The sequence below is a fragment of the Haliotis rubra genome, unplaced genomic scaffold, assembly GCF_003918875.1.
Source record: "Haliotis rubra isolate DU_JTF1 unplaced genomic scaffold, ASM391887v1 Scf140, whole genome shotgun sequence".
Lineage (NCBI taxonomy): Eukaryota > Metazoa > Mollusca > Gastropoda > Lepetellida > Haliotidae > Haliotis > Haliotis rubra.
The window spans coordinates 766,614-780,683 of NW_025765337.1; the positions used below are offsets into that span (position 1 = coordinate 766,614).

At 45.5% G+C, this 14,070-nt stretch overlaps 2 protein-coding genes across 2 annotated transcripts; one reads left to right on the forward strand and one right to left on the reverse strand.

Annotated features, from left to right (window-relative positions):
* Window positions 1-1,617: 1,617 nt before the first annotated feature.
* LOC124268892 lies at window positions 1,618-10,326 on the forward strand. The gene is made up of 4 exons (XM_046703914.1): window positions 1,618-1,874; window positions 5,679-5,845; window positions 8,931-9,342; window positions 9,546-10,326. The coding sequence occupies exons 2-4, from the start codon at window positions 5,681-5,683 to the stop codon at window positions 9,878-9,880; spliced, it is 912 nt and encodes a 303-aa protein (XP_046559870.1). The 5' UTR covers window positions 1,618-1,874; window positions 5,679-5,680; the 3' UTR covers window positions 9,881-10,326.
* Window positions 10,327-11,605: 1,279 nt separating this feature from the next.
* On the reverse strand, window positions 11,606-13,435 carry LOC124268876 (transient receptor potential cation channel subfamily V member 5-like). Its single transcript, XM_046703903.1, has one exon. The coding sequence runs from the start codon at window positions 13,433-13,435 to the stop codon at window positions 11,606-11,608; it is 1,830 nt and encodes a 609-aa protein (XP_046559859.1).
* Window positions 13,436-14,070: the final 635 nt, after the last annotated feature.

The window sequence follows — 14,070 nt, forward strand, 5'->3', positions numbered from 1 at the left end:
GAGTAGGTTTCTATATTCACGAGCGTTTATGTATATAGTGTGAGGTAGGTTTCTATATTCACGAGCGTTTATGAGGTAGGTTTCTATATTCACGAGCGTTTATGTATATAGTGTGAGGTAGGTGTCTATATTCACGAGCGTTTATGTATATAGTGTGAGGTAGGTTTCTATATTCACGAGCGTTTCTGTATATAGTGTGAGGTAGGTTTCTATATTCACGAGCGTTTAAGTATATAGTGTGAGGTAGGTTTCTATATTCACGAGCGTTTATGTATATAGTGTGAGGTAGGTTTCTATATTCACGAGCGTTTATGTATATAGTGTGAGGTAGGTTTCTATATTCACGAGCGTTTATGTATATAGTGTGAGGTAGGTTTCTATATTCACGAGCGTTTATGTATATAGCTATATTCAGAGGTAGACTTCTATATTCATGGCCGTATATGTATATAGCCAGAGGTAGACTTCTATATTCATGGCCGTATATGTATATAGCCAGAGGTAGACTTATATATTGATGGCCGTATATGTATATAGCCAGAGGTAGACATATATTCATGAACGTATGTGTATATTGTCCGAGGTAGGTTTATATATTGATGGCCGTATATGTATATAGTGTGAGGTAGGTTTATATATCCATGGCCGTATATGTATATAGCCAGAGGTAGCTATTTACAGTGATGATGGCGTGTGCTTGTAGTTATGCTAGATGTAGCGTTAAAGCAACACAGTCTTTCAGAGTAATTATTATTTAGGTGTAAGTGTTGATTGTCTTGTCTAAGTGGAAAACCTGACATGTTCTCATCTCGCCTACATCCCAATTCGCCTACAGTCTTAAAACAACAGTTCATGGTCTGTTGACTGTTGATTACGCAATGGTAAACTAGTGGCACCCCTATGATCTAAAAGTGGACTCTTCTAGCTGAAGTAGTTGAAGGACAAAAATAAAATTTTTGAAGAATTTATTTCTGTTATTTGTCTGTTATTTATTTACTCTGTTATTTGTCATTTTCCGACCACGGTGATATTCACATCATATCACATCATATATAACATCATATCACATTAGTGTTAAGGACATTGACTTGTGCGGATGTCCATTCTCACTTCATCACGAGCACGTTGTCTCTGTCTGGTGAGTAGACTCATCTTCATTCATCAGAGGAGGGTGCCTGTGCTCTGTGACGGAAGATACGTGCTCGCCAATTGTACTGCATTAACCTTATAATTAATGTTATCTATGACGCACTTCCAGTGAGTATTTCATTATAACCTTGTTTGAGCTTCTTAGTGGATGCACCAATCCTCTTTACTCAACTACGTATCCTTATAACAACTGAGTATTTTACACTGAGAAATTAACTACATATCATCACTTTTTTAAAAATGTGTGTCGTTAAAAAGTAATTTAGAGATGAGTGAGGATAATTTGGAAGATTTACCTGATTAGTATGGCACTGACCAGTGAGTCAGGTTCATTATAAGAGTAGGGGTGCATTTTCTTATCCCAACATTGTTTTTGTATGCGAAATGGGAGGTAGGCGAATTGAGATGTAGGCGAATAGAGACTAAACCGAAAACCTTGTCTTGTATGTAGTGGACAGTAGTTCCGCGAGCATCGATGTATCAGGTCGATCGCTGATATATCGTGTTGTTATCCCCTGAGATAACACCTTCACTCCTGTGGGAATAGATGCTATCACAGGACGACGCCTGGAGCCACGCCCCTCCCGGCTCCACAGCGCAGATAGCCACCGTGTTATCAGCGCCGCGGCCATCACGGAAGCCGCCCTTGGCAGAGTAACTCTCTTGAAAACCCCGTGCAGGTAACTGAGTGTCAGTCTACCGGGCACTGGACACCTGAACCCAAGGTAAGATTTGTTTCAACTTGAAAATAGTCAAACACTTTCGAATTACATAATGTTTGTTGTTTTTTGAAATAAGAATGTTATCCCTATTGTTCTACCAGAGATACTAAACATCATAATTACAATACTGTAAGCTCGCGTTTTTCCTACAATAGTGTGTATGTTGTTTTACGTCGCTCTCGGCAATATTCTAGCTGCATGACGGCTGTATGTACGTAACCGAATGCTGGTAAGACAAATTAATGATGAATGACATATACAACTACCCATACAGTTGTCACTGAGTCTAACCACCCGTCCTATTACAACCAACACAGGTTGTGAAGGGTCAGTTCTGTACGTCATGTTTGTATTTATCCAGGGTCCTATTACAACCAACACAGGTTGTGAAGGGTCAGTTCTGTACGTCATGTATTTATCCAGGGTCCTATGTTTCTGTATTTGTATTTATCCAGGGTCCTATTACAACCAACACAGGTTGTGAAGGGTCAGTTCTGTACGTCATGTTTGTATTTATCCAGGGTCCTATTACAACCAACACAGGTTGTTAGGGGTCAGTTCTGTACGTCATGTTTGTATTTATCCAGGGTCCTATTACAACCAACACAGGTTGTGAAGGGTCAGTTCTGTACGTCATGTTTGTATTTATCCAGGGTCCTATTACAACCAACACAGGTTGTGAAGGGTCAGTTCTGTACGTCATGTTTGTATTTATCCAGGGTCCTATTACAACCAACCAACACGTCATGTTGTTATCCAGGGTCCTATTACAACCAACACAGGGTCAGTTCTGTACGTCATGTTTGTATTTATCCAGGGTCCTATTACAACCAACACAGGTTGTGAAGGGTCAGTTCTGTACGTCATGTTTGTATTTATCCAGGGTCCTATTACAACCAACACAGGTTGTGAAGGGTCAGTTCTGTACGTCATGTTTGTATTTATCCAGGGTCCTATTACAACCAACACAGGTTGTGAAGGGTCAGTTCTGTACGTCATGTTTGTATTTATCCAGGGTCCTATTACAACCAACACAGGTTGTTAGGGTCAGTTCTGTACGTCATGTTTGTATTTATCCAGGGTCCTATTACAACCAACACAGGTTGTGAAGGGTCAGTTCTGTACGTCATGTTTGTATTTATCCAGGGTCCTATTACAACACAGGTTGCACGGTTGTTAGGGGTCAGTTCTGTACGTCATGTTTGTATTTATCCAGGGTCCTATTACAACCTACACGGGTTGTTAGGGGTCAGTTCTGTACGTCATGTTTGTATTTATCCAGGGTCCTATTACAACCAACACAGGTTGTGAAGGGTCAGTTCTGTACGTCATGTTTGTATTTATCCAGGGTCCTATTACAACCAACACAGGTTGTGAAGGGTCAGTTCTGTACGTCATGTTTGTATTTATCCAGGGTCCTATTACAACCAACACAGGTTGTTAAGGGTCAGTTCTGTACGTCATGTTTGTATTTATCCAGGGTCCTATTACAACCAACACAGGTTGTTAGGGGTCAGTTCTGTACGTCATGTTTGTATTTATCCAGGGTCCTATTACACCCTACACGGGTTGTTAGGGGTCAGTTCTGTACGTCATGTTTGTATTTATCCAGGGTCCTATTACACCCTACACGGGTTGTTAGGGGTCAGTTCTGTACGTCATGTTTGTATTTATCCAGGGTCCTATTACACCCTACACGGGTTGTTAGGGGTCAGTTCTGTACGTCATGTTTGTATTTATCCAGTGTCCTATTACACCCTACACGGGTTGTTAGGGGTCAGTTCTGTACGTCATGTTTGTATTTATCCAGGGTCCTATTACACCCTACACGGGTTGTTAGGGGTCAGTTCTGTACGTCATGTTTGTATTTATCCAGGGTCCTATTACACCCTACACGGGTTGTTAGGGGTCAGTTCTGTACGTCATTTGTATTTATCCAGGGTCTACGTGTTTGTATTTACACCCTATTACACCGTACACAGTTTGTTAGGGGTCAGTTCTGTACGTCATGTTTGTATTTATCCAGTGTCCTATTACACCTTCACGGGTTGTTAGGGGTCAGTTCTGTACGTCATGTTTGTATTTATCCAGTGTCCTATTACACCCTACACGGGTTGTTAGGGGTCAGTTCTGTACGTCATGTTTGTATTTATCCAGTGTCCTATTACACCCTACACGGGTTGTTAGGTGTCAGTTCTGTACGTCATGTTTGTATTTATCCAGTGTCATATTTCACCCTACACAGGTTGTTAGGGGTCAGTTCTGTACGTCATGTTTGTATTTATCCAGTGTCATATTTCACCCTACACGGGTTGTTAGGGGTCAGTTCTGTACGTCATGTTTGTATTTATCCAGTGTCCTATTACACCCTACACAGGTTGTTAGGGGTCAGTTCTGTACGTCATGTTTGTATTTATCCAGGGTCCTATTACACCCTACACGGGTTGTAAGGGGTCAGTTCTGTACGTCATGTTTGTATTTATCCAGGGTCCTATTACACCCTACACGGGTTGTTAGGGGTCAGTTCTGTACGTCATGTTTGTATTTATCCAGGGTCCTATTACACCCTTCACGGGTTGTTAGGGGTCAGTTCTGTACGTCATGTTTGTATTTATCCAGTGTCCTATTACAACCAACACAAGTTGTGAAGGGTCAGTTCTGTACGTCATGTTTGTATTTATCCAGGGTCCTATTACACCCTTCACGGGTTGTTAGGGGTCAGTTCTGTACGTCATGTTTGTATTTATCCAGTGTCCTATTACAACCAACACAGGTTGCTAGGGGTCAGTTCTGTACGTCATGTTTGTATTTATCCAGTGTCTTATTACACCCTACACGGGTTGTTAGGGGTCAGTTCTGTACGCCATCTCTGTATTTATCCAGGGTCCTATTACAACCAACACAGGTTGTGAAGGGTCAGTTCTGTACGTCATGTTTGTATTTATCCAGGGTCCTATTACACCCTACACGGGTTGTTAGGGGTCAGTTCTGTACGTCATGTTTGTATTTATCCAGTGTCATATTTCACCCTACACAGGTTGTTAGGGGTCAGTTCTGTACGTCATGTTTGTATTTATCCAGTGTCGTATTACACCCTACACAGGTTGTGAAGGGTCAGTTCTGTACGTCATGTTTGTATTTATCTAGGGTCCTATTACACCCTACACAGGTTGTTAGGGGTCAGTTCTGTACGTCATCTCTGTATTTATCCAGGGTCCTATTACACCCTACACGGGTTGTTAGGGGTCAGTTCTTTACGTCATGTTTGTATTTATCCAGTGTCCTATTACACCCTACACGGGTTGTTAGGGGTCAGTTCTGTACGTCATGTTTGTATTTATCCAGTGTCCTATTACAACCAACACAGATTGTGAAGGGTCAGTTCTGTACGTCATGTTTGTATTTATCCAGGGTCCTATTACAACCAACACAGGTTGCTAGGGGTCAGTTCTGTACGTCATGTTTGTATTTATCCAGTGTCCTATTACACCCTATACGGGTTGTTAGGGGTCAGTTCTGTACGTCATCTCTGTATTTATCCAGGGTCCTATTACAACCAACACAGGTTGTGAAGGGTCAGTTCTGTACGTCATGTTTGTATTTATCCAGGGTCCTATTACACCCTACACGGGTTGTTAGGGGTCAGTTCTGTACGTCATGTTTGTATTTATCCATGGTCATATTGCACCCTACACGAGTTGTTAGGGGTCAGTTCTGTACGTCATCTCTGTATTTATCCAGGGTCTTATTACACCGTACACAGGTTGTTAGGGTTCAGTTCTGTACGTCATGTTTGTATCTATTCAGTGATGACGCACCTTCCGGCCACTTTTGCTGTGTTCGCGCTTTTCCTTGCTGGGATCACAGGTCATGGGCGGTTGATGGACCCGCCGCAGCGTTCCAGTATGTGGAGGGATGGTTTCAACACCCCCACCAACTACGACGACAACCAACTTAACTGTGGCGGATCCTATGTAAGTGAGGTTCTTCCTTATTGGGTACGACATCCAGGAGCCAAGTGATGCAGGTGATCGGTCGTCATTCAGTAGCTCCCTGTTCAAGTCTGCGCACAGAGAGTCGTCCACTCTCACCATTAAATACTCGCCTTTGATATTAGATATCGTGTGCATGACTAGATACACATAATTTATATCATGCATTTAACTCTCGATTGTTGAAAGTGTCTTTGTTTGTCTGGTATCGGGGCACGCCACGCTTGCTTCTACCAGCATCTTCCGACGATCTTCCCAGAATAGATCCGGGTTATGGCCAGACTCGACGTTCATGATTTTCATCACGAGATTATCTGGTCGACAAGCAATTGTGTATTTAAAGCGGGAAGGCGATTAACAACAAACACTCACCACTTCCTATCAAACACATGATCAGCCCCTCCTCAACAGAGACCCTCCCACTCAACAGAGTCCCTCCTACTCAACAAAGCTCTTCCCACTCAACATAGCTCTTCCCACTCAACGAAGTCTCTCCCACTCAACAGAGTCCCTCCCACTCAACAGAGTCCCTCCCACTCAACAGAGTCGCTCCCACTCAACAGTCCCTCCCACTCAACAAAGCCCTTCCCACTCAACAAAGATCTTCCCACTCAACAGAGTCCCTCCCACTCAACAGAGTCCCTCCCACTCAACAGAGTCCCTCCCTCTCAACAAAGCCCTTCCCACTCAACAAAGATCTTCCCACTCAACAGAGTCCCTCCCACTCAACAGAGACCCTCCCACTCAACAGAGTCCCTCCCTCTCAACAAAGCCCTTACCTCTCAACACAGCTCTTCCCACTCAACAGAGTCCCTCCCACTCAACGAAGTCCCTCCCACTCAACGAAGTCCCCTCCACTCAACAGAGTTCCTCCCACTCAACAAAGCCCGACCCACTCAACAAAGCTCTTCCCACTCAACAAAGCTCTTCCCAATCAACGAAGTCCCTCCCACTCAACAGAGTCCCTCCCACTCAACAAAGCCCTTCCCACTCAACAGAGTCCCTCCCACTCAACAAAGCCCTTCCCACTCAACAAAATCTCTCCCACTCAAGAGTCCCTCCCACTCAGCAAAATCCCTCCCACTCAACAAAGATCTTCCCACTCAACAAAGTTCTTCCTACTCAACGAAGTCTCTCCCACTCAACAGAGTCCCTCCCACTCAACAAAGCTCTTCCCACTCAACAGAGTCGCTCCCACTCAACAATCCCTCACACTCAACAAAGTCCCTCCCACTCAACGAAGTCCCTCCCACTCAACAGAGTCCCTCCCACTCATCGAAGTCCCTCCCACTCAACAAAGCCCTTCCCACTCAACAAAGCTCTTCTCACTCAACGAACCCCTTCCCACTCAACAAAATCCCCCACACACACTCAACAAAGCTCTTCCCACTCAACAGAGACCCTCCCACTCAACAGAGTTCCTTCCACTCAACAAAGATCTTCCCACTCAACAAAGCTCTTCCCACTCAACAGAATCCCTTCCACTCAACAAAGCTCTTCCCACTCAACAGAGTCCCTCCCACTCAACAAAGCTCTTCCCACTCAACAGAGTCCCTCCCACTCAACAAAGCTCTTCCCACTCAACAGAGTCCCTCCCACTCAACAAAGCTCTTCCCACTCAACAGAGTCCCTCCCACTCAACAAAGATCTTCCCACTCAACAGAGTCCCTCCCACTCAACAGAGTCCCTCCCACTCAACAGAGACCCTCCCACTCAACAGAGTCCCTCCCTCTCAACAAAGCCCTTACCTCTCAACACAGCTCTTCCCACTCAACAGAGTCCCTCCCACTCAACGAAGTCCCCACTCAACGAAGTCCCCTCCACTCAACAGAGTTCCTCCCTCTCAACAAAGCCCGACCCACTCAACAAAGCTCTTCCCACTCAACAAAGCTCTTCCCAATCAACGAAGTCCCTCCCACTCAACAGAGTCCCTCCCACTCAACAAAGCCCTTCCCACTCAACAGAGTCCCTCCCACTCAACAAAGCCCTTCCCACTCAACAAAATCTCTCCCACTCAAGAGAGTCCCTCCCACTCAGCAAAATCCCTCCCACTCAACAGAGTCCCTCCCACTCAACAAAGCCCTTCCCACTCAACAAAGCCCTTCCCACTCAACAAAGCCCTTCCCACTCAGCAAAATCCCTTCCACTCAACAAAGCTCTTCCCACTCAACAGAGACCCTCCCACCCAACAGAGTTCCTTCCACTCAACAAAGATCTTCCCACTCAACAAAGCTCTTCCCACTCAACAGAATCCCTTCCACTCAACAAAGCTCTTCCCACTCAACAGAGTCCCTCCCACTCAACAAAGCTCTTCCCACTCAACAGAGTCCCTCCCACTCAACAAAGCTCTTCCCACTCAACAGAGTCCCTCCCACTCAACAGAGTCCCTCCCACTCAACAGAGTCCCTCCCTCTCAACAAAGCCCTTACCTCTCAACACAGCTCTTCCCACTCAACAGAGTCCCTCCCACTCAACGAAGTCCCTCCCACTCAACGAAGTCCCTCCCACTCAACGAAGTCCCTCCCACTCAACGAAGTCCCTTCCACTCAACAGAGTTCCTCCCACTCAACAAAGCCCGACCCACTCAACAAAGCTCTTCCCACTCAACAAAGCTTTTCCCAATCAACGAAGTCCCTCCCACTCAACAGAGTCCCTCCCACTCAACAAAGCCCTTCCCACTCAACAGAGTCCCTCCCACTCAACAAAGCCCTTCCCACTCAACAAAATCTCTCCCACTCAAGAGAGTCCCTCCCACTCAGCAAAATCCCTCCCACTCAACAGAGTCCCTCCCACTCAACAAAGCCCTTCCCACTCAGCAAAATCCCTCCCACTCAACAAAGCTCTTCCCACTCAACAGAGTCCCTCCCACTCACCAGAGTCCTCCCACTCAACAGAGTCCCTCCCACTCAACAACGCCCTTCCCACTCAACGAAGCCCCTCCCACTCAACAGAGTCTTCCCACTCAACAAAGCCCTTCCCACTCAACACAGTCCCTTTCACTCAACAAAGCTCGAACGGCCCACCTACATCCTCTTTGTTCTCAGACGGAGTCCCCCCTTTGTTACAGCATCAGTGGTCAACTGGACTGGGTGGCAAGTGCGGCGCCTGTGGTGACCCTTACGACGCACAACAACGTAACAACGAACCTGGCGGAAGGTACTACAGTGACATCATCAGCCGCGTCTACTACCCAGGTGACAACATCACCATCAATGTACTCATCACATCTAATCACAGAGGCTATTTTGAATTCAGATTATGTGACAATGGTCTTTTGGCTGGGGACGCTCTTCTGGAGTGTCTCAACAAAACGTTGTTGACTCTTGACCCGAGTGACCCAGAGGTTCAAGCAGCGACCATTGGTGGCCCGCTGGTGCGTTACTCTCCTGGAAGTGAAACCAGGATGTTTTACGTGAAGGCCAGCCTACCGGCGGAAGTGACATGTGATTTTTGTGTGCTGCAATGGACGTACGTCACAGGTATGTACGTCATAACACGTCACGTGGTCAGTGTTTCATTTGCTGCTCACTGGAGTGCTCCGACAATAGAAGGTCACTTATATGTGTATATTAAATTTTAATGTCGACTTGCTCATAATTGAGATTAATTGAGAATAAACGTATATCGTTTTAGCTGTATCGTTACTATAATGCTTGCAATTATCCTTTTGTGACGTTGCCAGGAAACACGTGGGGTACAGATGCTGACGGTACAGGGTTAGGCCACGGTCCTCAGGAGCACTTCATTAACTGCGCCAACATCCAGATCACGACCAACACATCCTACACAACATTAACGCCAAAATCTACATCGACGACAACGGCATCAAGTACATCATTATCATCAACAACCACCACCACCACAACAACAACAACGTTGTCATCATCTACAGCAACGTCACAACCTGGGAGTGGGTGTCGTGCTGTCGGTGTCTGGAGAACCGTGGCGGGCATGAACGCCTGGTGTGCCCTGCTTTGCCCCAAAGGCATATGTCCAAAAAGAACTGTGTCGCTGTAGCTGAACACCTCGCCCAGCAGGACCTGAACACCCTGCCAGGCGGTAGGACACATACCCTCTCGGTCGAATCTGAACACCTCCCCTAACTGAACCTGGACACCTCTCTTTTGAATCTGAACACCTGCTGCAGCTGAATCTGGACACCTGCTGCAGCTGAATCTGGACACCTGTTGCAGCTGAATCTGAACACCTGCTGCAGCTGAATCTGAACACCTCATGCAGCTGAATATGGACACCTCCTGCAGCTGAATCTGGACACCTGCTGCAGCTGAATTTGGACACTTGCTGCAGCTGAATCTGAACATTTCTCTTTTTTTAAATCTGAATACCTCTTACAGTTTTACATAAACATAATATCTCAGCTGGACACACTCGGTCAGTAGAACCCGGTCGAACATTGTTGGGTCAGTACGTATCTGTGGTGGTGGGGACAGAGGTTATGTGAGTTTGACTCTCCAGATGGACACATGTTGTGAAGTCATTTCTTGATGCTCGTTGCTCGTCATTTCTAAAGACCCAATCACTTACATAATTTACATAATGTTCATTTGATATTTCTATCGACAAAACTTACAATCGGTGTTAAATATGCCACAGTGTAAATAAAGTATTTTCATGAAGTCAGTGTTAATTTGTGCCAGAGTAACGACTTTGGTTGCCATCCCTCTGTTGCCGGCTTCAGACAGCATGAATGAATGGGTGTGTTAGATGTCACACCGCTTAGAACAAACGCAGAAATAGAATAAAGAATTCTGGGATCCGAACCCCCAATCCCCTGCTTCTGGTGTGCCGCAGTGACTCAGCTCTGCACAGCGTTGCTACCCAGAAATAACCAAAGCTTGTCTTAATGTCTTGTGTCTGGTGTGCCGCAGTGACTCAGCTCTGCACAGCGTTGCTACCCAGAAATAACCAAAGCTTGTCTTAATGTCTTGTGTCTGGTGTGCCGCAGTGACTCAGCTCTGCACAGCGTTGCTACCCAGAAATAACCAAAGCTTGTCTTAATATCTTGTGTCTGGTGTGCCGCAGTGACTCAGCTCTGCACAGCGTTGCTACCCAGAAATAACCAAAGCTTGTCTTAATATCTTGTGTCTGGCTGTCCTGATCAACTACCACTGTGAATTCTAGGGAGGGCCCCACTAAGATATCCACATCGTAATGTCCCTGATTTGTCCCAGACTGGGATGTTATCACCTGTGACTAAAAACACAGAAAGGACGTAAACTTGAATGTTCATTTATGTGCAGGAATTACAAAACATTAATGACATGTTTTGGATTGACACCCTGGAGGTAACAGTGCCCCTCATAACCAAGGATGAGACGTTTATCGACAGCTATATACATATAGACATGCGACCCTATATCTTCATCGCCCTTACCATACGACAGAAACCACTGTGGGTGGAGGAGGGTCTGTGCAAAACATATGTTCTTTATTACTAGTGGACATATTTTTGTCACCATGGTAATCCTGCCTCACTGGACATGAACATACACGATCATGTTAACGATACATACTCACGAGCCCCGTGCAGGCTCGGTAACTAGAGTATATAAAGACTAGTACTCCTTTCAGAAGTCGACAGCCAGATGCAGTTTGCCTCCAGGACAAAGAATTCGTATGTTCACTCCAGCATAAAAGCATAAAAAGTGTGTAAACCCAACACCTTCTCACTGTGTTAATACATTTCCAGCAACTTCGGCGTTTTGAAATGGACGATACAACTTACACCCAGTCAGAAGGTTTCGTCTCCATGATTAACAAAGATTTTTGTATAATGTCCATTTGTCCCTTGATGTTGTCCAATGTGTTGCTCATCTCTGCCAGCTGAGTAGCGAATCTCGCACCTCGAACATCCAGGTTTTCCAGCGTGGCCTCGAGACTTGGCGAGTCCCCCGACCGCTTGCCGTACCGCGCCTCTTCAGCCGGCACTTCAATGTACCAGACATACTTCTGATCCAGAGATTTTGGAAACATGTTACCGTACTTGACCACCGTCGTCCCCCATCTGGGCGTCAGCTGTCTCAGAATCCTTTCCGTCTTTATTCCAAATTTGACAGCTTCAAGTTTCCACAGGTTGGAGTGGTGCTTGAGTATTTGTGAGTAGGATGTGTTCATCATGGCGATGAGGAGGTTGATGAGTATGATCGCCGACAGCACGATGTACACGATGTACACGAGTCTGCAAAACACACTCAGCACCAGGTTCTCATTCAGACCTTGTTCTAGGTCGTCATTAAACATCTCCACGCCCCCCAGCATGGTGTTGAACATCATGAAGATGGTGAAGAAGGGGTTCCTGTAGATGCTGGTGATGATGGGGGAGCCCATGAAGAGGATGTGCATCGCCATAGAGAACCCAATAAGAATAATGACGTACACCAGGATGAGTTTCCTTACGTCGGTGTAGATGATCCTCAACGTGGCCTGGAAGAAGAAGTGAGCAGATTTTATTCCCTTGACCAAGGTGAAGGTCATGAGCCAGCCGTACAGCAGGGTGAAGGATATGAGGATGTTCCTGTCAAAGAAGTTGTTGGTGCTTGTCCGTGGGCTCAGACTGGCGATGCTGAGACTAAGTAAAATAATGTAGATGATTAGGTTGTTAATCCTGAAGAAGATCCTCACATAGTAACTGCTGTGTCGATCTTCATCCGACCGCGTGATCACAGACTTTACCACGTGACTGACCACATACACAGTCAGACAGACCGGCTCAGTGATCCCGATCACAAACACTTCCGTCGCCGTCTCTGGATGCGTTGAGTTCCTCTGCATCATGGACTCCAAGACGTCCCAACACCCGTGACTAAACAGCGCCATGTACAGGACATGCAGAAATGCTATAAATATGTGGATCTTTGTTGAAACTGATATGTAAATATTTGCTATCTCTTTGAATGGTTGCATTTCAAGGACTTCAGTCACTCGTTTCTCTTCCTTGGATTTATTGAGCAAAAGCTCAAACCTAGAATCGTCTTTATGTGGAATTCCAAAAATACTATGCAAGAATCCGGTTTGCCCTTTGTGGAGAGTCTTTGGGCAGATGTGAGAGACCTGATAACGACACCTCCCACTGGAATCTTTGACATACGTAACCCCTGTCATCTTGAGGAGCTTCTGCATGACCTCAACAGACACGAGGTCAAAGGCCAAATCCCACACTGACCTCTCGTCTTGCTCGCTAACCTTGACCGTCATGGTGAGGTACTCCATGGCTTTACATTTGTAGATTCTGTAGCTGTCACGGTCGTCCTCAGGAACATCTATCGACTGTTTCCTGCACCACCACGCCACACAACGTGCTTCTATCTCGTCGAACAGTTTCATGTAGACGTCAGTCTGTTCCGGGTGGGTCACGGTAGCTCGGGTTATACAGTGGAGTAGCGTCCCTTGCGTTCCACTCCTCAGCTCCAGATTCAGTGACTCGGAATCCGAGCTTCCTTCGTCAATCAGACCATACAGGAGTTTCTTCACGTCATTATTGAGATCGAGGTTCTTTGCTAGGCGAGGTTTATCAACGGACGTAGTGTTTAATTTCTGTTTGGGCGGTTCCATTGTCTCATTGAATAAACTGAAACACATAAATAGTAAATGTCAGTAAGAAATACAACCATCGCGTAAACACATAATTAATCATGAATACACAATGCCATTTAGAAAGTGGTCAATGTAACAGGTTATATTTGGGATTACACTTTGTCAGTAAAGTACAGATTCTAGTACTTTTGCTTCACAGCTTTCGGCCGTATGAGCCGTCCAATTCTTGTCACTTCACTTCCACCGATCAGAGGGGTACACAAAGTCTATGGTTAAGACTACCAGTTGGCAGACTTCCATTTTCGTGGAAGCCGCGATGGCTGAATGGGTGTGCTTGCGATCCTGACTCTGAGAGTGAGTTCGAATCCTGGATGGGACTCAACCAAAATAAAGTACTAAAATTTGTACTTTACTGACAAAATGTAATCTCGTATATAAACATGTGTTACATAATAAGTCCATATAAATAATTCATTAAAATACCCTTGAATAAATACTGATATTATCTTTGTTTGTAGTTTAGTTGTAATATGACAACGTTCTGTAAATCATCAAGTCTGGACTAGCCATCATGAACATCGATCTACACAGCTGGTGTACCATGACCTACGTCAGTCAAATCAGCAAGCCTGAACCAAACGATCTGATTAGTT

Bases quoted from the DNA above. Each gene is read 5' to 3' on its own strand.
- LOC124268892 (XM_046703914.1), top strand. From the start codon at position 5,681: ATGACGCACCTTCCGGCCACTTTTGCTGTGTTCGCGCTTTTCCTTGCT. The intron at 5,846-8,930 runs GTAAGTGAGGTT...CCTTTGTTACAG, and splicing joins TTAACTGTGGCGGATCCTAT to CATCAGTGGTCAACTGGACT. The intron at 9,343-9,545 runs GTATGTACGTCA...TGACGTTGCCAG, and splicing joins GCAATGGACGTACGTCACAG to GAAACACGTGGGGTACAGAT.
- LOC124268876 (XM_046703903.1), bottom strand. From the start codon at position 13,435: ATGGAACCGCCCAAACAGAAATTAAACACTACGTCCGTTGATAAACCT.